Source organism: Diabrotica virgifera, chromosome 9, assembly GCF_917563875.1.
Source record: "Diabrotica virgifera virgifera chromosome 9, PGI_DIABVI_V3a".
In the NCBI taxonomy this organism is placed as follows: Eukaryota; Metazoa; Arthropoda; class Insecta; order Coleoptera; family Chrysomelidae; genus Diabrotica; species Diabrotica virgifera.
The window spans coordinates 173,718,014-173,745,772 of NC_065451.1; the positions used below are offsets into that span (position 1 = coordinate 173,718,014).

Here is a 27,759-nt window from a genome sequence, read left to right on the forward strand (position 1 = left end):
AAAAATATGCATTATATGTGTTTTTCTGAAGTCTCTAGATACGGGAAAAATGGTAAAATGAGTGATTTTAATAATATAATACCAGATTTTTAAAGAATAATCTGTTAAACGAGAATTTTGGTGACGTTTTTGGTCTATAAAAACAAACGGCCATAAATGCTATGGACAAGAATTTAGACTTTTTTTTAACAAATAAACGTAACATAAAATGACAAAGGAAACATAAAAAAGCATTTACGAAAATTTTTACATCCATGAGAAAAAATCTGCAAGGGGTAAAATTATCACAGAATTAAATGGCAATTCCATTTTTGCAAAGTGGCCTCAAAATTTTTATCGTCAAATTTAACCTTCATTGAAGGTCCAGGATGACTTTCACAGTCCATTTCTTTACTTCTTTTTTAAAACACAAAAAAATAATATAAACATTTCAGATCTACAAATATAGTACTCATATAAAAATACTTACTTAAAAACAGACATCCGGTTAAGATTTTTGATGTGTGCTAAAAAAGAAAATATTGACAATACACACTACACGCTTTGACTAGCATTGTTATACAAACTACCCAAGAGGTACAGAGACACATGAACTTGTAAGTGGTGAGGTTACCATGAAATCCACATTTTGGGAATGCCCGCCGGTAAAAAATACCGGATCTCTGTAGTTGAGGGTTAATATCATTTTTTTTTTTAAATAATCACTTTGAACTGGTGAAACAGTTTTTAGTTTTTATAAACCATACATAAGTAAACTAAATTTTATAGCGGTAACGATTATATTCATTTGAAATGCTAATTATGGGGTGATTTTCACAATTTGTTTTACCAAAAAAAAGGAACCAAATTTATATTGAGCATAACATGCTTAGTTTTGATGCTTATAAACTTTTATATAAAAAAAAACAAAAACAAAGCTTTTAAACAGTTTAAGAAAGTTTTGATCAGTTTTCCCCAAAAATTGCTTAATTTTTTGGTTATTTCATGTTCAAATATTTGTTTTGGAATTTGATGAATAAGAACCTACTATTTCATGAGATACAACTCTACTTCTACTTTGTCTATTAACTTCATACGTAGGTAGATGCAACGGTTTTTTAAGAGCTACATTTTTGCTATATTTTATTCAATAAAATATTGACTTGTTTAAGATAATGGCAAGTGTGACCTTGCCGAGGCGTCGTCAAAACAATAGTTTTTATAAAAACCAAAACTCTTCAATGTGGAGTCAAACCTCGAAATCATAATATATAGCTCCTACAGAAATCTCAAATCTAATATAATTAACCTCTACAGGGAGGAAATTCTATGAGATCTTAGCAGATAATATATGAAAAACTATGGTCAAAGCAAAGTAAGTTACTGCGTAGCCTTACTTTTTTAGAAAGTTGCAACAATGAAACCGTAATACCTAATTGTATGAAGCTGAATTTCCACAAAAACAATTATAAAACTAAAAATCGCAAGACTAGCACTTACTAGAGAAGCGATTCAAGATACCAGCTGACACATCGATAAAATAAAATTACAACTATGTGTTAAATAATTTAATTACTAAAAAGAGACATAAAATTATTTATAAAAACTGTTCACATCATATTCCCTAGTCTTTTATAGTCCATTTTCTCTAACTGAACCAAAGGTCTCAATTGTTCCGCAAAAATTCTCATGTCTTCACCAATAGCATCTTGCCCAGAGGGAGCCAGAACAGACAATTCCACCAAGTAACTTTGAGAAATAGGCTCAACTCCTTCACCTGGTTTGTTGCCTCCCATTTTAAATATCTTTGACACTGTTATCTTCATTCTACCTTTTCGAAACATGTAACCTCTCGCAATGTATTCAAAATCTAGTCTACAACCTAATTCCGTTAAGAAATCTACAATTGTCGAACTGCAGGCCATGTCTATACTAGAGCGCACTACTGTAGGTCGACTTTTGTCTCCCAGTTCCTGCTGACCGATATATCTTAGCTGAAATGGAGTATCATTGACATCTAAAGCTCTTCGCACCCTTAAGGAAAACACTGATACAGACATTGGGCTAGTAGGAGCTCCAGTATTTATTTTTAATGAAAAGCATAGTTCGTGGTCGTGAAAAGTTTCAGGGCCACTGTCCACATTATCACATAGTCCTCTTAAACGATGCAATAACACTTCCACGTATTGATCTAACACAGTTCCCTGAAGCAGGTACTCCTGATTTGGAATTATATTACACTTAAGAGCCGCACTTAATGAATCCATAGCATTTCCCGGAGCAGACATTTTAAATTCTGTTAATTATACTATCACGAATACTTTTCAAACTCAATCACTTTTCAATTTAACAAAACTTACGAGAATATGAAAAAACTGTAAATATTTTCATAACCTTATTCTTCTTCTCTTTTTGATAATATTATTATAACTACAGAGAGATGTTTTCATTGATACATTGATAGTTCAAACGTATCACAGAAACAGTGATGCCACCAGTCAAGCCATAATAGAATTATGGTACGATGTTGCCAAAATTATCATGTTTTCATGTTTTATTGGAAATTATGAACAAATTCTTCAAATAAAAATGCGAATCTGTAGGTTTGTTCCAACACAACGAAAACCGTCATGAAACGATCACCAAAATGCGCGCAGTGAGCAAAATAATACGTTTCATGGGTTATTTTGTTTACTGCGCAGGTTTGTGATCGTTTCATGACGGTTTTTCGTTGTGTTGGAACAAACCTTATAAATTTCTTATGAATCTGAGAAATTTTGTACCAGTATTTGTTAATTAGTATTTTTAATATCATCATCCAGTTCTGAACGTATGATATGAAAAACTAAGATTGATTCTTCTTCTTCTTTCAGTACCCTGTCCGATTAACGAACGTTGGCGATCATATTCATTATCTTCATCATCAATGGCGTTACAACTCTTCGTGACTCTTTGCTGAGTTTACTATTACCTTCCATGTTTGTCGGTCTTGTGTCACTAATTCCCATTGAGTCACTCCCATTTTCTCTAGATCTTCTTTGACTGCATCTTTCCACCTTTTTCTAGGTCGTCCCACAGATCTTCTTCCATCTGGCCTTTCCCAGAATACATTGTTTATAAGGCGATCGTCGTTACTACATATCACATGCCCTGCCCATCTGCGTCTATTGGCATTTATAAATCTGACTAGATTTTCCTTTCCGAATAGAGACTTTAACTCGTTATTGTATCTGCGCCTCCATTCGTTTGTCACGCTGTCTTTGCAAGTGCCATATATAATTCGAAGGATTTTACGTTCCCACACCAGCAATTTATTTACTTCTCTTTTTGTTAGCGTCCATGTTTCGCTTCCATACGCGACTGCTAGTCGTATATATCTAGGTCCAGTCACCAGTCTGAATATCTAGGTTTTTGCATCTCGTGAGAGAAGTTTTGACTTTATTAGATGTTGCGTTGCAAAGAAAGATCTGTTTCCTGCTATTATTCGCTTTTCAACTTCTCGCTCTATTTTGTTGTCATTTGTGATTGTTGCTTCTAGATACTTAAATTCTTTAACCACTTCGAAGTTATGATCGTTTATAATAATATTTTGCCTTATTCGCCGTCGTTCTTGTTTTGAGACGACCATGTATTTTGTTTTATCTTCATTTATTTTTAGACCGATGTTTAATGCAGCTTCTTCAAAGCTCGAGAAAATATCCTTAGCTTCTAATGTTGATTGTGCCATTGCATTTACGTCATCGGCAAAGGCGAGTATGATTTTTGCTCCCCGAGCAGTTATGTCTGGTTTTATTTTTGGATAAATTTTTCGCATAACATACTAAGGCCAGGTTAAACAACAATGGGGACAACGGATCTCCCTGTCTCAGTTCAGAATTTACGCAGAAAGCATCTGATATTTTCCCCCTATTCTAACTTATAATGTGCAAAGGAGTTACCTACTTACACACATTTGTGTTAGTGCAGTTAGTTTCTTGGGTACCTCGAGCTCGATCATTGCCTTCCATAATGCTGCACGATTAATTGAATCATAAGCCTGTTTGAAATCTGTAAAGATCTGATGCACGTCCTGATTTTGTACTCCCAATACTTTTCAAGCATTAAATTTGTCTTATTGTAAATATTTGATTAATAGTCGATCTTCCAGGCCTGAAACCACACTGGTAGTCACCAACTATTTCTTCGGCGTATGGTAGTAATCTTTTTAATAATACCTACCGAAGCCAATACTTTGTACGTAGGTAGTGTTGACCAGTGAGATCCGTCTGTAGTTCGTGCATGATTCCTTTTTTCCTTTCTTGTGTATTGGTACAATAATACTACTACACCATTTTTTCGGCATTATTTCTTGTTGCCAGGCCTTTTCTATTAATGGATGGATTTTACTTATGAGTTCATAACCGCCTTGTTTAATTTCAATATTGTCCAGACAAGGGGATTTATCGTTTTTAAGCATGGCATGCCTAATTTCTTCCATGCTTGGTGGGGTATTTCTAATTCGACCGTTTGATACTCACGTTCTCCGTTGTTTCCGCTATTTTTCATCGTTTTCTTCAGTGAAATTTTGGATATTCAACAGCTCTTTCAAAAAATATTCAGCCCATCTTTCTATTATTTTGTTTTTGGCGGCCAGCATTTCTCCATTTTTATCTTTCACGAAGGTGGGTGTCCTTAGATTATATATACGAGCCTCCCTTATGTTGTCTTATCTCCCTGTAGAAATTTTTACTTTGATTGCGTCTGTGTTCTCCTTCTACCTTTTCAATCTGTTGTTGTAGATGTTGTCTCTTTTTTTGCCTAAGCGTTCTTCTAGTTGCGGCTCTCTCTCTCTGTGGAATCGTATATGTTTTTCTTCTGATGGGTCGACAGATAGTCAATTCTTTTTTTGTTTGATTCTTTTAGTGTTCTTTCACATTCCTCGTCGAACAATTTTTTCTTTTTTTTTTCGTTTTTCCGATAAATTTCTCTGCTGCTTCTGTAATAGTTCTTTTTAGAGTTCCATCGCTGATCTACATCTTCACTTTCATTTTCATTTATTTCCAAAACCTGAAACCTGTTTCTTAATTCTACTTAGTATTGTCTTTGAATATCTTCTTCTTTCAGCTTCGCCACATTCCATCTTTCGATCTTTGTGTGTTTATCTATTGTTTGTGTTGAAATTCTTGTTCTGAGCTTGGCCTTCACTAGAAAATGGTCCGTGTCACTATCTGGTCCTCTCATAGTTCTTACGCTTATTATGCTGCTAGAATGTCTCCCTGAATAGATCTGCAAACATTACTTGATAGTGTCGTTGAGAGTTGTAGGGAGGCAGGTCTGGATCTGAACATATGGAAAACCAAAATACTCGTAATAAGTAAACAACAGCACATAAAACAGTCTATATATGTAAATAATACCAAACTTGAGCAAGTGGATAAAATCGTTTGCCTTGGACAGCAATTAAATTGTAACGCAGAAAGTCACGGCGAAATTAGATCTAGGATAGAGCAGGCTAGAGCCGCTTTTAGAAGGATGTCCAAGGTGTTATGTAACAGAGACCTAAAATTGGCATTGAGGATCCGCCTACTTGTGCCCTAACAACACACAACATTCCAGGAATGTACTACCAAAGTTCTATCAATATTTGAATGTCCTGGACATTTAGGGAACATTCGGTGAACATCTGATTAAATTATTCGTGGAATGTTACCATAAGACATTCTGTGAACATACTACCAATGTTCCTGTTCATTTTCAAATTCACGGCGCATGTATTTGTGCATGGTGCTTAGAGAGGGCATCACGTGACTAAAAACGACCAATGACCTCACTTCAGACTTCGGTTCGGCCATCTTGACATGCATCTTGCCTTGGCCACCTTGCCGTGCGTGATCGTTGTTTGTTTTTATTTGTGCTTTTTAAGAATATTTTTTAATTCGGATACTTTTATAATAACTTTAATAGTATTATTAATATAGTGCATAAAATCAGTTGGAGTAGCAGAAGCAATGTAGATAAAAAATCTGCAGGAATAATGTTTCAAAGGTTAGTATATTATGCAAATATGTAAACAAAGGCATGCCCCTATTTCAGAAAATATCCATTTATTATTTTAATAATTGCGAATAAGCCACAAACTTGCTTATTCCTAATTAAAATAGTAAATAGAGATAATAACAAACGGATTATTTGTAAAATTAAATTTTTTTTTGCGTTTTTGCTAATGTATGCGTTTATAAACAGGATGGTAGACCACACACTATAATAGTACCAACTAATGAATACACAGTATGAATAGTACAGTCGGTTCGCTAAACTTAGTCTCAGACACAACTGGCTAGTGATTTTAGTAAATAATTTTGACAATTTGGTAAAATTGGCAAAAAAATAACTAAATAGTTAGTAATTTTGGCAAAAATGGCCAAAAACAAAAAAATTACCTACTAAAATCACTAGCCAGTTGTGGCTAGGGAAACGACTATACTAATAAACAATTTCTAAGCTGCTTTTTATAATATTTTGTGAGTTCATTAATCATATTTTTTATTTAAAACTAAAATTTGTTAATAATGCTCAGTAATGCATATATTTTGTATTTTTAGCTTTCCAGAAGATCCTGCGAAGAAGGCATGAAGTATTGATCAGATTTGTTAATAGAGCAGTATGTTCAAAACATTTTTTAGAAAAAGATATTGACAGAACTTCACTTTCAACCGTTTGAGAGACTGTGCTGTTCCAATAGCTTATATCACACAGGTAATATGCTTAACCCAATTAATAATACAATTACAATATACAGTTGGAAAAATTAAAGAATAGGGCTTTTCATTTACAGTCATTTGTTTCGAGCTACTGTCATATGTCGTATAATCCGTGTTGTATTAATATTATACACAGATTATATAACATATGACAGAAGCTCGAAACAAATGACAATCGATGAAAAGCAATATAGGGCTTTGTTCATTGTCATTTGTTTCGAGCTTCTGTCATCTGTCACATATATTAATATATCTACGTCATACATCTTTGGTTTGTATCATTGATTATATCAATAACGTATGATGTAGATATATTAATATTATGTGACACATGACAGAAGCTCGAAACAAATGACTGAATGAAAAACCCTATAACCATGAACGATCACATCAATCACTTATTTTGTATAGGGCTTTTCATTCACAGTCATTTGTTTCGAGCTTCTGTCATGTGTCACACAATATTACTATATCTACGTCATAAGTTATTGGCATATACCAATGATACAAACCAAAGACGTATGACGTAGATATATTAATATTATGTGACACATGACAGAAGCTCGAAACAAATGACAGTTGATGAAAAGCCCTATTTGCTGTCTTTTTCTATAAATCACAAACGTTTGTTACCTATAGAAAAAGATCATCATCATCATCATCATTGGCTCGACAGCCCTTTCTGGGTCTTGGCCTGTTCCAGGATTCTTCTCCACTCTGATCTGTTTCATGCTTTTTTTCTCCAGTTTTTTATTTTTAATGTTTTTATATCATTTTCTATTTGTTCTAAAATAGAAAAAGATAGCAAATACAACATAAGTGATTGATGTGATCGTTCATGGGTATAGGGCTTTTCATTCACAGTCATTTGTTTCGAGCTTTTGTCATGTGTCACATAATATTAATATATCTACGACATACGTTATTGGTATATACAATAATAGATACAAACCAAAGACATATGACATAGATATATTAATATTATGTGACACATGACAGAAGCTCGAAACAAATGACAATTGATGAAAAGCCCTATTCTTTCATTTTTCCAACTGTAGATACCGTTGTTCTTCATTATCTACATCAGAGATCTAAGTTGACATTGTTGCCCAATTACAAAAAATTTTTGAATTCATTTTAAGTCCAATATATCACATAATTATTGCGAAGTAGATTATACAAGAAAACAGATTAATGTTGAATGCAAATAAATAAAAACATCAGAAATAGAAAACAAGAATTAAGTTATAATCTTAAGTTAAAGTAAATAATAAAAACAATAAATATAATAAAACAAAATACTTATTAGTTTGTGAAAAAGCTATTTCTTTGTGGCATTTTTGTAATTATTGTAACTATTTTAATGGGGAAATAAGCCAGAATTTACTTGAAAAAATAACTTTATTATGGTTTCTACTTCCACATCGGACGTCGTTGTCAAAATACAAAATGTTTTATTATTTTCTTTATTAAATATTATTTATTATTTATTTAAATATTATTTAATTTATTATTTATTTTATTATTATTATTATATGCATATTATTACCTGTAAATATTTCTTCTGATTGTTAATTGTAAAGGATAGAAAAATTACCATTTATTTTATTTTCTTTTAGAATCAGCTGAGAGAAGTGGTCTACAAAAAACCAGGAAGGAAATGGAATATGTGGCTATGAAAGGCAAAAGAAAGGTTTACAAAGCAAATGTGACACATTTTTTTATAGGAATATCAGTAAATTACATTAAAAAAATGTATGAAAAGATTTTTTGCAATAAAAATGTTTATATTTATCAAGCATGCATTATTTGGTATGGCCACATATCGTCAGTGATGTGACAATACCTCCTATCTGTTTTTTCATGAGATTTGTAAGATAGACTAAAAACTTGTTTGGGCCACCTCCTGTTTTCATATATTTTTTGACTTGTTTTGCAGTAAATTTAACTATCTATTTACTACAAAACAAGCCAGAACTTACGTATGCAAACAGGAGGTGACCTTAAAAAATGTTTTTCGTCTCCTGCAAACCTCATGAAAAAAGATATAGGAAGTATTGTCACAGCACTGACGATATATTTCAGAGAATGTCTAAAAAATATACTGTGAATGTTCAAAGAACGTTCGTAGACATTCATGGAATGTTCCAACAAGACATTTAGTCTAAAAAATATACTGTGAATGTCCAAAGAACATTCATGGAATGTTCCAACATTCATGGAATGTCCCAACAAGACATTCAGTCTAAAAAATATACTGTGAATGTCCAAAGAACATTCATGGAATGTTCCAACAAGACATTCAGTCTAAAACATATACTGTGAATGTCCAAAGAACATTCGTAGACATTCATGGAATGTTCCAACAGAACATTCTAAGAATATTTAAAATGCTGACACAGCACATTCCAGGGACTTTCCAGGGACATTCGTGTGCATTTGGGGACATTCCAGGAATGTTTGGAATGTCCTGTGAGTACATTCTAGGAACATTCATGGAATGTTTTGTGTTATTAGGGTGGTGCTTTAGAAGAATTTTAAAAGTTTCCTGGGTGGAGAAGATTCGAAACTCCGCAATACTAGAACGTCTCAGCAAGACTACTGAGATCATAAAAAGCATCAAGCAGAGAAAGCTGGAGTATTTCGGACATGTAATGGGAGGTCCCAAATGTAGGTTGCTACAAAATATCATGCAAGTAAAAATAGCAGGCACACGCAGTCCAGGACGAAGAGGAAACTCATGGTTGAAGAACTTGCGAGATTGGTATGGTGTTGATACAACCATGCTATTTAGGGTGGCAGTGAATAAAATTAAGATATCTATGATGGTAACCAACGTTCTGAAAGGACATGGTACATGAAGAAGAAGAAGAATGTCTCCCATCAATCAATACATGATCTATTTGATTATTTGTTCTTCCATCGTTTGATCTCCATGTTGCCTTAGGGATCTTTTTTCCGTTCCGAGTGCGTTCACATTGGGCTGGATTTTCTACAAAGTTATCGCAACCCGCAAAAGTCAGTCATTAACCAGATATACTCTGAGGTCTAAACAGATACAAGAAAATAGAGAAATACTACGACCAATATTAGAGTCTATAGTGTTCTTAGGCCGACAAAATATTCCTCGAAGGGGCCATCGTGATGATGGCCTTCTGCTTCTGGACGAAGATGCTGGATCTACCAATGAGGGAAATTTCAGGGAATTGTTAAGGATTAAAATCGCATCAGGAGATGAGACTCTTAACACAGCATCTTCCCGAGCAACATACACATATTGTGGTGAAGAAATTATTGATGTCTTTGCCACTCAAAAGTGTGTGAAAAATGCCTTAAAACTCACCACATTAGGCATAATTAAAAAAAAATCCCCCAGTCCCCCGTTACTCCCCCAAAAAAGCCCATGGCCCCCACCGAAAATCGGCCCTGGATCCGCCCTTGAGTTATCGTTAACGTTGGAGGCAAAATAGGTAATATTGTGGACTCTTTCTAACTTTATTCCATTCGTTCTGATGTTCATTGGTTGTATCTTCGTTTTGCTAACAACCATAAGTTTTGTCTTATAAGTAGGTATTAAGTTTTAGCTCATATTCATCCCATGCTTCGGTTACCCTGTTTATAAGTCATTGCAAGGCTTCTTCATTGTAGGCAATAAAGTACCGTGTCGTCTACGTATCAGAGATTGTTAACATTAATTCCGTTGATTTTAATGCCTGCATCTTCATCTAATACTTTTTTGAAAATAAATTCGGAGGATGAATTTTTGAGGTCGATTTTGTCGCCCATTTTCATTTTTATGTTTTAAATTCTTTGCTTCCCTTTCAGAATCTGAATCAGAATCAGAGCTAGAAGTTCTTTTGCTTATGCTTGTCATATTTTTGAAGAAACCTAATGTGATTTCATAAATATAAAACTTAATATGTCTGCAGCTTTTGATTTTATTTTCAAATACATAAGTGAGAATTAAGAATCCCTTTACTACATATGTGAATTTCTTACTACTACATCTGTGAATCCCCGAATACACCATAGGATAATCTCCACTGTGGTAAAAACTTTCATTCCGTCTACAAATCTTTGCTAGCAACTAAAAGAGGTCAGCATTACAATAGCATTCATTTTTGAAGTTATACTTCTTTAGGCGCGATTGAGATTGAGGGTGAATTTATATTGATCTGTGCGCATGCGCACACCGAGAGTATCGTATTAGTCGTTATACGGGCTCTGATTGGGTGTTGAAATGATCTGTCAATAATAAATAATTGTTCAATATGAAGGTAAACAAATGTATAATATAATAGTTTTATTGTTGTGAGGACCGAAACAAAAAAGTTTATAATTGTAGTGACATTTAAATAGTTGAAGTTATACTTTTTTAGGCGCGATAGTATGGTATTAGTCGTTATACGGGCTCTGATTGGGTGTTGAATTGATCTGTCAATAATAAATAATTGTTCAATATGAAGGTAAACAAATGTATACTATATTAATTTTATTGTTGTGAGGACAGAAACAAAAAAGTTTATAATTGTAGTGACATTTAAATAGTTTTTAAAAGCAATAGGTACGTAATAATTGTAAATGTATCATAGGTACCTACCTATTTGAACCTACCAAAATACATAGTATGTAATACTTTTATTTACATAATTTGATTACCATCAAAATTTCTATCAATGTTCACCTAATATATTGTTTTCTTACTCTATGTTTTGTTGAATTTTTTCAATTCTAAATCATTTCAATTCAAAATCAAAATAATTTAATTTAATTCAAAAATCTCAAAAGCTTAATCCGTTTAGTTAGTCGATCTTCGCACATAATGACACATTGCCTCCGTGGCGAAGCGTTTAAGGCTAATGAACCCCAATATACCAACCGCGCTGATAGCTGGTTCGAATCCCAATAAACTTTTATTTTTTTATTTTTTTTATACATTTTATGATCGTAAGTATATTTATTATATAATTTTATTTTCAGAAAATACGTATTTAGTTAAAAAATTTTCCGACAATTAATGTTCAGAAATCATTTGTGGCATTTTTAATGTGTTTGTGTGTGTTTTATTCTTTTATTATTTTAATTTTTGGCACTGTTTTAATAAAAATGTTTGAGAAGTAGTAAGTATAAATTAGTTTAATATTTAAATAAAATATAAATAAAAAGTATATTAATTTCGTTTAAATCATATAATAGAAGTATAACTTCTTACGTGCGTACAAAGTACACACACATTCTTTTTTTGTACTCCTTCAATCATCATTTTTATAATTCATGAATTAAATATTTTTTTCTATGGGTGCTATACAATGTACGACTTCTCTCACTACTTACATACATTCAAAACGAACAATTCCTCACGCAGTGAGAAAAGTCGGCCATTGCAGTGAGAAATATTTTTTCTCGCGGGTTCTCCACCGGTTTTCCTACAGCGACGATCGCCGTTTCCATGGTAACATGCACAATACAAACATAATTAATGTTGTCAAATAAAATTTGTTGAAGCAAAACTTACCAGTAAATTATCTTTCAATACTGTTCAAAAATAACTGTTAATTAGAATTTTAAATAAATAACGTATATTAATTTTAAGAATAATAAATACCTACATGTATATGTATTTTATTTCAATTTATGCATATAATATACCTAAAAGCACCTAAATTATTTAATTTTAAATTTTGAACTCTTGACAAAACCGCATCCATAGAAAAAGTACAGTGTACAACACATGAGAAAATGACATATTCCCCCCTCGCTTGATTTGCGACACTCACCTCGTGCCTCGACTCGTGCCAACAAACTTCTGCGCTCGTGAGAAATATGTCTTTTTCTCACTTATTGTACAATATACTATTTTCTACAAACCGTGTTAAAAATGCAATTTTTAGCACTCCATACCAGCGTTAAAAATGCTACTTTAAGGCACTAGTGCTTTAAAATTTTTATGGCGCTGCAATTCGTACTGACCGTATAGGAAATTTTGATGTAATGTCAAAAAAATATAAAAATTGAATGTCAGGTCAGTCAAGTTCAAGTAAAAGTTTTTGTAGATATTGTCCTGTAATTACGTTTGTAGAAAAAATATTGTATGATATGCGTGTTAAAAAATACATTTTTAAGGCACTCATGTGAATTGCAGAACTCGCTATCGCTCATTCTGCAAACTTTCACATGCGTGCCTTAAACGTGTACTTTTAACACTTATATCATAAATAACTATTATGGTTCGTTAAAAAAATATGTTACAATTATTAATTATAAAAAATACGGTATCGATTTTTTTTTATACCTACCTTACTTTTTTTTTTGTCAAAATATAAAGCAAACATATGTTAAAATTCGATAATTATGTTACAAGTGGCAACCCTGCTACGCAGAGATGTTTTCCTATTGGTAGTTCAAATGTACCTCAAGAATGAAAAGCCCGGTAATTTAAAGTACATAACCTATGAAAACAATCAATTTAAATTATTTTAAAGATAATTATAATTTACTTTTTTAACTATACACACTATGAACGATTGTATTTTTAACTGTGATAAAACCAATGACGAGGCGTTGTATCTAGATTTTCAATCAAACTTTATATTTTACCTCCCAGAAAAGGTTATTCCAAACATTTATTTAGGTAATGACATTTATAATATAGAAGCTGTTATGGAAGAAATCGATGTTGTGATAAGTGCAATACAAAAAGAATGGTTTTTCCTCCAATCTATACCAACCACTAACATTCTGCAACCTGATGAAGATGTATTGTACTCAAGAAACTTAATAAATTCATCATTTCATGGTATAAAAGAATCTCTTATAATGTGCCGTTGTCCTATGAGAGAAGACAGGTATAAGAAGATGATTATGGAGGAATTAAAATGTATTTACAACACCATACTTCCTGTAAAAAGTATGAAAGAGGATTTCGTTGTTCAAATATCATCAGTGAAAGAAAGTGATGCAAAAACTCCAGTAAATCAGTATTTTCATACATTTTTAGAGATACAGTATCATTTGCTGTTCTTGACTTATAAATGTGAGTTATCAGCTTTTGCTGTGGAAGACTTTCTTGGAAAAATCATGGAAAACTTCATTCACATAAGTAAGAAAAATTACAAGAGACAAACTAAAGTTTTTACATGTCCTTGTCTAAGGAAATTCTGGCTAATAATGCAGCTCTTCACAGAAAAGATTAAAAATGGTGAGATGTTTTGGAATATATTTAATAAACAATTGGAACATGAGGATTCATTGTTTACACTATGGCTTTTGACACAAATATCGGAATTGCAACTGATAAACGAATCATTCCAAAATAGTGGTAATAGTTGTCCAAGAATAAGGCCAAATTATGATTTATTACAAAATAAACTAAAAACAGTACTATCAAACGAAGATTCAGATACATTATCTAAGCTTTTTAAACTAATAATCCCATTACTAACAAATTACTGGCTAAAACACGCAAGAATAGAAGTATATCAAACTCTATGGGATTTCTACAGTAAAAGACTGAATATCTCAAAAAAGAGCTATTCAAATTTATCAGCCTTAGACTTAGACGCAGCTCTTACCAACATTTTGTCTTCTCCCGACAAATGTACGGAAGATTTTGAACAATTTCTAGCGATTCTAATTTGTCATTTGAGGGAGTACCCAAATCATTGGGGCAAAATGAAAGGTCGGATGTACTCCCAATTGGGCCCGCACAAATTAAAAGACCTAAATGATAATGGAATAGTGCATGTGACGTTTTTGTTCTCAGCTTTGAGCCATTTCAATTATGAAGAATTATCTAAGAAGATTCTTATGTTCTTTGAGGGAATGTCACAAGAAAAAAGAAATAATCCGTTAATTTGGAATGTCTATTTATGCTTTGTAAGTATGTTAATCTTTCATATTTTATCCATACTCTTCTTTTGTTTTATTTATCCTAAGTTCAAAAGAAATTAGTTGAAGATTGTTATTTTCTCTTTTTACTCTTTTTCAATATTCTACTTAAATATGAAAATGCCTGTCCAATCAACTGTAACTCCTAAACAATCATATTCACTGTGTGGAAGTACTTGGAGGGGATACGAGAAACGATCATGCACGAATAGCTGAGAAATCTTGCAACTTTCTTAAATAATTCACTGTCAATTGAAATTGTCAAATTGACGTATATTTCATATCTGCTGTCAATGAAGAAGAAAAATTATGTTGCTCCACAATATTGATAGGATATGCAATTATTATATAAAAGTAAATTTAATTAATTGTATTTTGCTTGTAGTAGTGCATTTTAATAATTAATTTGATTAACTACATACAATTGTTTACCTTTTAATAACATAACCTTAATACAGTAAGGTCTCTGTTTATGTGGATTTTTTTATGCGATTTTGAATTTATGCAGTTTGTATTTCATCCAAAAATTTCTATTATTAATAACGAGTATAATTAATATTAACTATTCCCATCCAGATGTCATTAATCTGAGGGTTTGCAATTCGGGCATTCCCCTTGTTCCATGATGTAGCATGTAGCTATTACATCAATCTGAGTTTCGCATTGAAAGGTATAACCTGTAATTCTTTTGAAATTAAATTTAAATGTTTAAGTATTTAAGAGTTTAACGCTCGGTTTCATAATCAGTTAAAGTGGACTTTAAATTTTAAGTTGGTACCTTTATCAATGCAATTCATACGGGTAAATGTCAACGTTAAAGTGAACTTTAGTTAATGTTCACTTTAAGTTGATTATGAAACCGGGCGTAAATGTTGCAGATTTCAAGTTGCAGTATAATAAACAGCACATTTTGATTTCTGGATTGAAACATTTAATTAAGTGTCATAAAGTTTTATGTTTCATTAGAAGAGGATTTTGCAATTTCAATATCGTTAGTTTGCATTTTTAATTCCTTCTTTAAGATTTTATTTGGCCTAATGGAGAAAAAAAAAACATCAAACACATACAATTGTTGGTGGACAAATGTCCACCATTATATGTGATTTTAGAAAACTATGGAACATATCCCTACTTTTTCAATGCAAGTAAAGTCTTTTTTTATGCGATCTTTTTATATGCACTTTTCTGTAGAACGTTTAAAACGACTGCATAAAACGAGACCTTACTGTATTACTTTTTCTTATTGGCCAATATAATAAAAAGTGCGAAAAATGTTGCCGAGCTATGAAACCAGGTGTCATTTTTCTGAACTTGCACGGTCCCAATACACTCATCAGCACAAAATTGCGCCACCCAAAATTTTTGATTAAGTTTGACAATTTATAACTTTATTATTTGTACTCCGATTTTCACGATTCTTGCATCAGTTTTTAGGTACATGTATTGATATCGTTTATTACTATTCCAGCAACAAAAAAATTTTGCTTACATTGCATTATACGGGGGTAAATGGAAGTGTTGTATTTTCTCCTAACTTTAAAAAATTCTGTGGAAAAATTAAAGAGATGATTTTGTTTCATAGTCCTATCATATTATCCCAGAGGCATTACTAAAATTTTGTTTTTTGAATTATCCGAATACCTTTTTTCTTTTAAGAGCTGTACATTTTTTGTAAATAAAAACACTGATTGACTCATAAACATAAATATCTTAAGGTGATACAGTAGCGATCAACAGGTAGCAAAAACGCGTTCCAAGATTGCGGCTGTAATTTTGAATATTTTTTCGAGATATTTGGCACACGTATTCGTAATATAATAAAGAATGGCGGTACAGAGCCCAATTTGAAAAATATATTAATATGTGGAAATTACTCTGTAATTAAATACAATATTAAAAAAACGAGCCTGTACCGCCATTAAGAAGAACAAAAAAATACACTTTCTTCAAATAAACTTTTTTATCCGATGCCTAGATTTTGTGTCATCTTGGAACTACTAAAATTTTTTATTTCATTAGTAGTTCCAAAATGACACAAAATATAGGCATTGGATAAAAAAGTTTATTTGAAGAAAGGGTATTTTTTTGTTCTTCTTAATGGCGGTACAGGCTCGTTTTATTAATATTGTATTTAATTACAGAGTAATTTCCACATATTAATATATTTTTCAAATTGGGCTCTGTACCGCCATTCTTTATTATATTACGAATACGTGTGCCAAATATCTCGAAAAATATTCAAAATTACAGCCGCAATCTTGGAACGCGTTTTCGCTACCTGTTGATTGCTACTGTTTCCTCTTAAGGCCATTGGTACATAATTTGCAAATATTTTACGGCTATCCCTACTATTTCTGTCTTTACACAGCAAATTATGTGTAGTGAAATTCTCACTGGTATGGATATGGATATGTAAACTTTACTTGATAATGTTATCATTATCTTTAAAGATGGCTTTTGAATGTTCTTGGATAACTGTTACTTATATGTTCTTGGTTTAATGATGATTTGAAACTTATGAGGGAGAAACTACAATTTTTGACATCTTTAAATAAAAGTGACCCCGTTTTAGTGACAAAGAAAACACTCTCAGAATATAGGAAAAAATACAGACATGCTATACATAAGGCAAAGATTAAATCTAATGATGATTTTATATTAAACTCTAACAACCGTCAACAGGCTATGTGGTCCCTAATAAACTCAAGATGTAAGAATTTACCAATACAAAATTCATCACTCAATGCAAATAGTTTTAATGATTTCTTCTGTGGTATTGCTGAAAATGTAATAAATACACTTAATCATACTGACCAATCATTCAATACATACCTTAGTTTTATACCACATGCTCCTTCATTCGCCTCTAATCATTGCTCCTTCAGATTTGAGCCAACAAATTTGGAGGAAGTTGTAAAAGCAATTGAAGAATTAAAAAATAGCCATAGCAAGGACCCGGATGGAATGAACACAAAAATAATCAAGGCAATTAAACACAACATTAGCTTACCTTTAACTAAACTAATAAACTACTCAATTTCATCCTGCATTTTTCCTTCAGTGTTTAAAACTGCGAAAGTCATATCTCTCTTTAAACGTAAAGGTTCGGCTGATGATCATAATAACTTTTGTCCAATTTCTCTTTTGCCAATTCTTTCCAAAGTGTTTGAGAGAATCCTAAAGAAGCAGATCAATGACTATTTTGAATCTAATCGGCTTTTTGCAGTGCAGCAATTTGGATTTAGAAAAAACAAAACAACAACACTTGCTATCGATCATTTTACAGGCAGTATTTTGGAAGGATTTGAAAACTTTCTTGATACCCTTGCCTCGTTCCTTGATCTTACTAAAGCTTTTGATTGTGTCACTCATAGTATTCTTCTTAAAAAATTACATGCCTATAATTTTCATCCTATGTCTATTCAATTGATTGAGTCTTATCTATCAGATAGATTTCAATATGTGTTTTTTAACCAGCTTAAATCTGATAAAAAACCTTTGATGTATGGAGTGCCTCAAGGGTCAGTTCTAGGTCCAATATTATTTCTCATTTATATAAATGACTTGGGATTTTCACAAGAGGGCCCGGTAAGCACAGTCCTATTTGCTGATGATACTACATGCTATCAAAGTTACCACCCTTCCCAAATCAGTGATATTGATCTTGAGACCACAGAGAGCAATTTGTTCCAATGGTTTTTGGCAAATCGTCTCTCTCTCAATAACTCAAAATCACAAACAGTGAACTTTACCCTAAGACATAACACCATTACACATCCCATTTTAACAGATTGTTCACAGGAAGCTAAATTTCTTGGTGTTTATCTTGATCAGGGACTCACTTGGGAACGGCACATACTGAAACTTTCCCAAAAGCTCTCAAGCCAACTCTTTTTATTTAGAAACCTATCTAAGGTTACCTCCCTTCAAACCCTTCTTACATCATATCACAGCAACTTTCACTCACGACTAACTTACGCAATCCTTTCCTGGGGACACTCTTGCCATATAGATAAGGTGTTTGGTCAGCAGAGAAAGTGTATTCGCATAATCACAGGTCAGGGTTATCGGGACGATTGTAGGCAGTCTTTCAGAAACCTGAGCATACTTATGAGACTAGAAATCATGATGCCCTTGTACCAGACTTCAGTCGACTTGAGAGGACCAGAAATGGAACCAGATACCTAGCATTGAAATTTTATAACTGTATACCAATATCTATTAAAAGTCTTGATTTTAACCAATTTAAGAGACAAATTAAAAATTATCTTCTGATGGGTGCTTTCTACTCATTTGAGGAGTACTTCAGATCTAAATTTTGTTTTGTCCTGTAATTTAATTAGTGTTTAGTTTTTAAATTTTAGTAATAGGTTTTTTTACTGAAGTACTGTCAACTTTTAATGTAATTTTAGACAATTTTAATTATTGCTGACCTGTAAAAGTACATTTGTACATTATTACCAATAAATACTCTACTCTACTCTACTTATATAATGACTTGCCTTAATTATTAATTCAGTTAATTAATATGATTATTTCATTCATAGGAGATTCTGACCAATAGAAAGCTACAGAAATCTGAATTAAATCGATAATTTTTGATAATCTCCTGTCGTTAAGTATATTACATCAGATGCCCTTCGTTGCTACGAAAAAATACATTGAGTGACATTAATGACAATAATTGTTTTAAAAATTATAAAAGTGATGACTTTCAATCGTCAAATATTTATAAAAACTGTGTGTTTAATGGCTAATGGTACAGTCGACTCTCGATAACTCGAATTTCAAGGGATTGGCTGTTTTCTTCGAGTTACGTATAGTTCGACTTAAGAATAGTTCGAGTTATAGAGGTAATATTTCACTAAATTCGACTTACAGAGGTAATTCGACTTACAGAGGTAAACAAAATAAAATTCGAGTTATAGAGGTACAAATAAACGATGTTTTTTATTCCCTACATCCTTTACAAAACTAATGTATGTACTGTAACTACTTGTACTTACTGTCACACTGCAATGTATGCCTACAATTCATACGTACATACAATTCAAATTTGAAAATAATCTGTAATCTTCTTCGGCCTAAGGCTTTTTTCAGAATTTAAGTCTATAATGTTCTCAATAACAACAACAGCAGAGAACACGTTGTCTGGTACGTCACTTGATTGTTCTAAGTAGCTACGGTCTATGACCTAACACAGGTTCGCTGTAAACACAGCACAGCTTCGAGTTAGCGAGGGTTGATCTGAAAATTTCGAGTTATAGAGGTAATGTATTTAAAGACTTCAACATATCTACTGAACTTCGAGTTATAGAGGTAATTTTTCTATCACTTCGAGTTATTAAGGTAAAATTCGGGTGCAAAATTAATTCGAGTTACACATGGTTTTTTTTTCGACTTAGGCAGGTTTTCTCAAGGAACGGAAAAAATTTGAGTTATCAAAGAATTCGACTTATTGAGGTTCGAGTTATCGAGAGTCGACTGTACTTACATAAATAAATTACAATAAAATTTTGGTATTGAACAGTTTTATTCATGAAATAATCGCAACAAATTGCACTCGACCTCTGAAATTAATATAGAATTTTTGCTCTCGTGACACTTTGACATAATTTCACTCGCCTTCGGCTCGTGAAGTTAAAACTGTCGAAGTGTCACTCGGGAAAAATTCGATAATTTCAGTATTTCAGAGCTCTTGTGCAATTACTACTGATAATTTTTTCACTAACTATGTATTCAGTAATTGTAATAATTTATCTACTGTACAACAAAAACTAATAATTAATCGAGAAAAAAAGAAAAGTGATAAAGTGATTTTTTTAATAATATATTGTTACTAAGTATGAAACGCTTACAATTTTGAACATCTTTAACAACAAAATACTTGGATCACTGAATATACCTGGTGTATTCTCTGCTTGGATCTTCCATAAACAATAGACAAATAACTTTTTATTAAGTTCACGTCTTAAATCAATTATTTATCAAATACACTATTAATATTATTTAATCAACAACTGAAAATATTCACGATGCCATGTCAAATATTTAAAATTGTCACTGTCTGACTGACAATATGCTGACAATATTCTATTCGACTGAGTGCGTTTTATAACAAAGATAGATTTGGAAAATATTACCACCGACATTGTGTTCATTTTTTTCGAATCCTGCAAAAACCAGTAAGTATTTTTGAAAAATTTAAACACAGAATGAAAGACTAAATTATTACCGAGGGCCGAAAGTCCCTAAGAATAAATAAAAAGTTTATTTTTAATGAAATATTTGAAATTAAAAATCACACTAAATTTTCTCTTAGTTTTTCACCCCTGTAACTTATTAAAATAAACATTATAGAAGTTCTCAGGGACTTTCGGCCCTCGCTAATAACGTAATCTTTCATTCCGCGTTTACATTATTCAAAAATAATTATTAATTTTCTCAGGAAAATTCTAAAAAAATTAATCCCATTTGAATAGCATTGGAGCACAAACTACGTACCCATCCCCTTAAGTAGAGGTTGGATTGATAAGATTAGAATGGCCCGTATGCAGCACAGATCTAAATCCTATTAAGCATTTATGGGATGATTTAAAAATAGCTATTCTAGCACAGATCTACGTCCTATTAAGCATTTATGGGATGATTTAAAAATAGCTATTCGCCATCATCCTATGCCTCCAGAAAATTTGGTACAGTTAAGGTTGGCGCTGGTAGAGGAATATTGGGCTATTCCCCAAGCAAGGATAACAAATCTTATTCATTCGATCCCAAACAGATTTCGAGCAGTCATTGCTGCGAGAGGTGGACACACCCGCTATTGAATTGTTTTGTTTTGTTGTTAATTTTGTTTTGGTTTGTTAATTTTAGTGCGTTTGATATTTTTAATTAAGAGCATAGTCGCAAATATTTTATCTACTTTTTCGTTCTTTACACAGCAAATTACGTGTAGTAAAATTCTCACAGGTATGGAGATGTAAACATTACTTGATAATGACATTGTAATCATTAACATAGAGATGGCTTGCGAATGGTCTTGGATAACTGTCATTTGTATAATCGCTTAAATTATTAATTCAGTTAATTAATATGATTATTTTTTCACTAACTATGTATTCAGTGATTACAATAATTTATGTATTATACAATAAAAACTAATATCTAATCGCAAAAAGAGGGAAAGTGATAAAGTAATTTTTTTAAGGGCCTATGCGCAAAATGTCGCCTGTCAAAATTTTCAATGTGTTTTAAATATATTCATTTTTTTCGAATCCTGAGAAAACTAATTAGTATTTTTGAAAAATTTAAACGCAGAATGAAAAATTACGTTATTACCGAGGGCCGAAAGTCCCTGAAAACTTCTATAATGTTTATTTAAGTGGTATTTATGTATAATATACATATATATGTAATGTATTTATGGTTTAAGTTACAAAGGTGAAAAGAAAGAAAAAATTTAGTGTGACTTTTAATTTCAAATATCTCATTCAAAAGAAACTTTGGTTATTCTAAGGGATTTCCGGCCCTCGGTAATATAGTAATCTTTCACTTAGAATTCCAACAAACAAACTATTGTCTAAATAGACCTACAAGACGAATGTGTCAATCTGGAAATGGTTTAGATGTAGACTTTTTTTCTAGCTCTCTGGGTAGTTTTCGAAAAAAGCGGAAAAAATCTTTTTAAACTACAATGTAGGCTGTCACTGTAAACTGTCATTTAGGTATTTATTCTATTCATTTGTCTTGTGTAAATTGTATGTACAGTAGAGCGTCGATAATCCGAACTAATTGGTACAGGGGTAGTTCAGATTATCAAATTGTTCGGATTATCGAACATATATGTTCAAAATACATACAAAGCTCATAAACATAGTACACATGTACATATGTATACCGGGTGGTGAATTGGAAAACGGGCCATAGGAAACTCAATGTAAAATTCTAAACTGTTGAATTCCTGCTTCCCTATTTATTTTACATCAAAAGTCATACGAAAATATTTGTAGAGGATTGAAATCTGTATTGAAAACAACTGTTAAAATTGTTCTACGAACAATAATTATTCAAAATTTTGTAAAAATATTATACAATTTTCAGAGTAATACGCCAAAGTTAGGCCACACACAGTGCAATAATGTGTATAAGGTTGCATTTGGTGACAATGAAGTTATTATATTAACAATTTGAACTGTCAATTTTTTATTTTTTATCATTTATTGTTTAAAACACAATAAAGTTGATAAGATACCCTCAGTTAAGGAGAATGTATTAATAATAAAGATATTTTCTTCAGTCATAAACAGTGTGCACACTGTCAGTTATAGTAACGTGTGGCCTAACATGCCCACACATACCTACTGCGGTGAATACATTATATTATTCAAAATTTTGGAATGTGTTTAAATCGTAGAACAATTGTAACTTTTGTTTTTAATACATATTTCAATCCTCTACAAATAAGTTCTCATGACTTTTGATGTAAAATAATTCAACAGTTTAGAATGAAGTTTCCTATGGCCCGTTTTACAATTCACCACCCTGTATATGTACATACGTTTCATTTACAAGGAATAAAACACCTGCATAATAAACAAATATGTGTATTGTATGTATTTCCGCATAAACAAAACAAAAATCCGCGGTCATATTTTGCCGTTAATATGATATGAATTATTTAATGATTGTAATTATTGTAATTGGTATAACCGTAAATAAACTATTTATTTATTTATTTATTCATTCTGCGTTTAAAATTTTCAATAATACTTATTAGTTTTCTCAGGATTCGAGAAAATAATACATTTAAATTACATTGAACATTTTGACATTCGACATTTTGCTCCTATATCCTTAAATAAACCTTCAAAGCACTGTTTTTATTTACAGCTTTTGCAAGAAAATAGATATTCGGATAATTCAAAAAACAAAATCTTAATAAACAAGGCGAAAACGGCGGGTTCGTTGGGAAAAATATTCCCATGAGATTTTTTTGCATAATCACATTCGTGAGACACCCCAGAATAAGGTTCAAGAAGTCGCCCACGCGAAAAGTGGTCCAATTTTTCTTAAGAATTTTTTTTAATCAAATTGAAAAAATCAGTATCTTCGGCCCGGAGAATTTTTTTTTTTAGATTTTTCGGACCATTCCGGACAGAAAAGGTTTCCTATAATTTTTCTCTAAAGTTGATTGTGTTTGAGTTATAAGCAATTTAAAATTTGAAAAACGCGAAAATGGCCATTTTTAAGACTTAAAAACTCGGTTAAAAATGATTATTATGAAAGTCAGAAAGTGACTAATACAAATTCGAAGCCCCCTGAATTCATGATCCTGAAGAAATTTGTGTCATTAATTTATTACTAAGCTGTTATTTTTAATTATTAATAATGAGTGGTAAGATCGTATTGACGCGGCTGTAAATGTGAGTGCGAGTGAGATGCACCATTGGACTGCCTGAATGGCATCTCTTTCGCACTCCTCATGGACGGCCACCTAATACGTGCATGGCGCTCATTTTTTTTTACTTAAAAATAACAGCTTAATAATCAAATAATGACAAAAATTTCTTCGGGATCTTGTAGGGACTAAAAAAAAATTTCTTCATGACTTTAAACTTTGATTTAGTTACTTTCTGACTTTCATAGTAATAACTTTAAACCGAGTTATTAAGCCTTGAAAATCGCCATTTTTCGTTTTTTTTTTAATTTTAAAATGCTTTTACCTCGAAAACGAATAACTTTAGAGAAAAATTATAAGATACCTTTCTTATCCAGAAGGGACCAAAAAACCTAAAAAAAATTGTTCCGGCCAAAAATTTAGACTTTTGCAATTTGATTAAAAAAAAATTGTTAAAAAAAATTTGGACCACTTTTCGCGTGGACGACTTAATGTCTCACGAATGTGATTATGCAAAAAAATCTCATGGGAATATTTTCTCCAAAGAACCCGCCGTTTTCGCCTTGTCTATGAGGATCCCTCCGAGATAATATGAAAGGAGTATAAAACAAAATCAGCTCTTTAATATTTCTCCACAGAATTTTTTAAAGTTCGGAGAAAATACAACCCTCGTATAATGTCATCTAATCAAAAATTTTTGTTACCGGAATAATAACAATAATGCCAATACATGTACATACATACCTACAAACTGATGCGAGAATCTTGAAAATTAGAGTACAAATAATGAAGTTATAACTTAATCAAAAATTTTTAGTGACGAAATTTTGTGCCAGGGAGTGTAGTATGTATATGCCATAATTTGCATTGATTTTTTAAATATAATATTATTTAACTTTTACAATTTTAATGTTGTAGGTATTTATGCAAGTAAGAAGAGGTACTACGCTAGACAAAACAGCACCCATCATGTTATCATGGCTACAAGAGGCTTCATTGGACCATACCAACCACCATCTGATAAAACTGTTTATATCGAATTTTGGACACATTTTGAACTTCAGTCCAAACATGATGTTACATCAATGGACCTTCATCAATTCTTGGTTAATAAAATATTTGTCATTTTGCTATCACAAAGATATGACATCTACGTTGGAAGTGATATTAAGTGTATTAGAGAAAGTAGAGAATCCGGACTCATGGCCTTTTTGGATAAGGGTTTTTAGGGATTTTGTGTATCCAGTTATCAAGCAACTATCATGTGTCCATAATGCTCCAAAAACTATAGGAACGATTGCTGGTAAACTGCATTTGCTCATCCCACATTCATCAACAGAAATATTTAGTTATTTTACCAGTGATATCGTACCTCCACAAATAGCATTGAGCTTCTTGACAATAGTTTTGGAAGACTATCCCAGTACATGTATCTTAAATGCTCAACAGGAAACTGATGTCATCCAGTGTTGGATCAAAGTGTGCTTGCTTTCCTCAGAACCTTATTCCGCATTGACAAAAATTGTAACAAAATTTGACACTTTTCCCATGCATCTTAAGACATATATTAATTCTTCAGATGATCCTTTAAGAGCACTTGTTGAGTATTTGGGAAGTGACATTAAAACCCATCTTCAATCTAGTAGTATTCAAAAATTCTGTGACATCTGTTTTGGTAACATTGATAAATGGTTGCCTCAATATTTAAACTACCCGGAAAATGAATCTGTAGTATTTAAAGTCTACATCTCTATATCACTTGCTTTCTTGCAGTGTGGAGCTTTGCTGTATAATAGAAATAAAAGTACTAGTCCATTAACAAGACTAGTACAGTGTATGTTGCTGTCTTCTGATTTTTTGTTAGGAAAACCCCCACATGAATACGTTCTAAACTCTATAAAGAAAACCTGGCACATATTTTATGAATCTATATTGAAACTGAAAACTGAGTCAGATATGTATATAGATAGGACTCTAAGAGATATGTTGACTAAATACATGCCTCATTTTCCTTCTACTAATTCTCCCGTCTTAAAATGCATCGAAAACGAAATCACAGCTGATGTAATATTGGAAAAGATCTGCACCTCATATTTTAAACACCCAGTTAAAGAATCTGAAAGCAATTTGTTAAAAGTTATAAAAATGTTGAACGATATAGTTCAATGTACTACATCAGTTACGTTGTTAAGACTCATTATAACTAAGACTCTTTGTGGACTATTTGAACTTGTTATTATGCATTCACAAAGGAGTGTAGCCATAAATTTGATCAAAGTCATCACTCAGTCCCCTCTTTATCCACAGGTCAGGACAGAATTTGCTTCCAGTATTGTAAGTACTACTGAGAAGCATCTAGGCTTTAATGCTAATAATTATTTTCAACTAATGTATATTTTGGTCAAATTTATACCCAGTGATGTAAGTGGAGTGTTGGAGAAAATAGGCGAACAAGTTACTTCCATTGAAAAGTTACGAGGAGTGGGTTATGATTATAATCTTAGATCGCAATTAGAAAAGTTAAGGACTACTGTGAAAGATGTGAATCAGTGATATTTTAATTTGTATAGATTTTTAATGTATATTTTTTATTTAATAAATACCAAAATATTAGGTTCTGTTAATTTATTACACAAATATTAACATGTACCATCACTGCACTCAGGGCCGTGCCGTGCTATGATTCGGCGAGGCAGTCGCATCAGGCGCCATAATCAGTGAAATAAAAAAAATTGTCAGATTGTGTAAAAATATTGTCACAAACCATAGAAAAAATGAAAAGTTACAGTCAGTTTGGCTAAAGACCAAATGAAAATATAATGAAATCATGATACTATAAATAACAAGATAATATATTGCACATCCGGAAGTCGTGACGTAACTGGAGACCGGCAAGTTCGTAATGGTTCGTAATCATTCGTAATGTCCGATTACTTTGAATTGTTCGCGGTTGTATTTTATATTTTATCTTTGACAGTTATTTTGACTGGAATCTCGACACTAAATTCTTTTTGAGTACATTGAAGTTTAATGTTATTTTGCTAATTGAATAATTTCATCACATAATGCATACAAATCCCATTTAACTTTGATAAGAATTCAAATTCAACTTCCGGTCTCCAGTTACGTAATCAATGCGCAAACTCGGACGTATTTGAGCTACGTGAAAATACTATCTCTTTATTTATAGTATCATGAATGAAATTGCAGAAAATCTTGATATGAATGATGAAGTTCCGAATTTCCAGCTGAAAATGATATTCGAGCCAGGAGAAAAAAGCGTTTATTTGATTACGAAAAATCTGTGAACGAGCTCTTAACAGATGAACCTAAATTTAAAATAAATTTGATCATCTACATTTTAGACATCGCTGCTAATTGCTTGTTGATTGATCGATTTTGGCTTCTAGAAACTGGTAATACATAAAAATTTTAAATTTCTATATGATATTTTTAAATTAAGGGAAATTGATGATAAAACACTAGAAAAATATTGTATGAATCTTCATTCAATATTTAGAAAAAGAATCTGATACAGAGGCAAATGATCTTCTAGAATAATTGCGTGATATATCCCAAATAATACCATACTCCATGAAACCATTAGAGGTTTTGAACTATTTGTGCCAAAATGACCTAATTTCTTCATACTCAAATGTAGTTTTATCACTAAAAATTTTATTAACACTTCCTGTCTCGGCAGCTAGTAAGGAAATAAGTTTTTCAAAATTAAAAATGATTAAAAACTATTTACGA

The 27,759-nt window shown here is 31.9% G+C and overlaps 2 protein-coding genes and 1 long non-coding RNA gene across 4 annotated transcripts; 2 read left to right on the plus strand and 1 right to left on the minus strand.

Moving 5' to 3' along the window:
• Positions 1-1,534: 1,534 nt before the first annotated feature.
• Positions 1,535-2,396, minus strand: LOC126891939 (mediator of RNA polymerase II transcription subunit 18). Its single transcript, XM_050661288.1, has one exon. The coding sequence runs from the start codon at positions 2,265-2,267 to the stop codon at positions 1,590-1,592; it is 678 nt and encodes a 225-aa protein (XP_050517245.1). The 5' UTR covers positions 2,268-2,396; the 3' UTR covers positions 1,535-1,589.
• Positions 2,397-5,548: 3,152 nt separating this feature from the next.
• LOC126891944 (uncharacterized) lies at positions 5,549-8,766 on the plus strand. Of its 2 annotated transcripts, none has more exons than XR_007700625.1 (3): positions 5,549-6,479; positions 6,561-6,714; positions 8,339-8,766. It is a non-coding gene; the product is annotated as an uncharacterized LOC126891944 (long non-coding RNA). The 2 variants fall into 2 exon arrangements; XR_007700624.1 differs by having other exon boundaries at positions 5,552-6,003; positions 8,339-8,765.
• Positions 8,767-13,143: 4,377 nt separating this feature from the next.
• Positions 13,144-26,617, plus strand: LOC126891927 (uncharacterized). Its single transcript, XM_050661272.1, has 2 exons — positions 13,144-14,594; positions 24,922-26,617. Exons 1-2 carry the CDS (start codon positions 13,236-13,238, stop codon positions 26,554-26,556), a joined length of 2,994 nt encoding a protein of 997 aa, XP_050517229.1. The 5' UTR covers positions 13,144-13,235; the 3' UTR covers positions 26,557-26,617.
• The last annotated feature ends 1,142 nt before the right edge of the window (positions 26,618-27,759 follow it).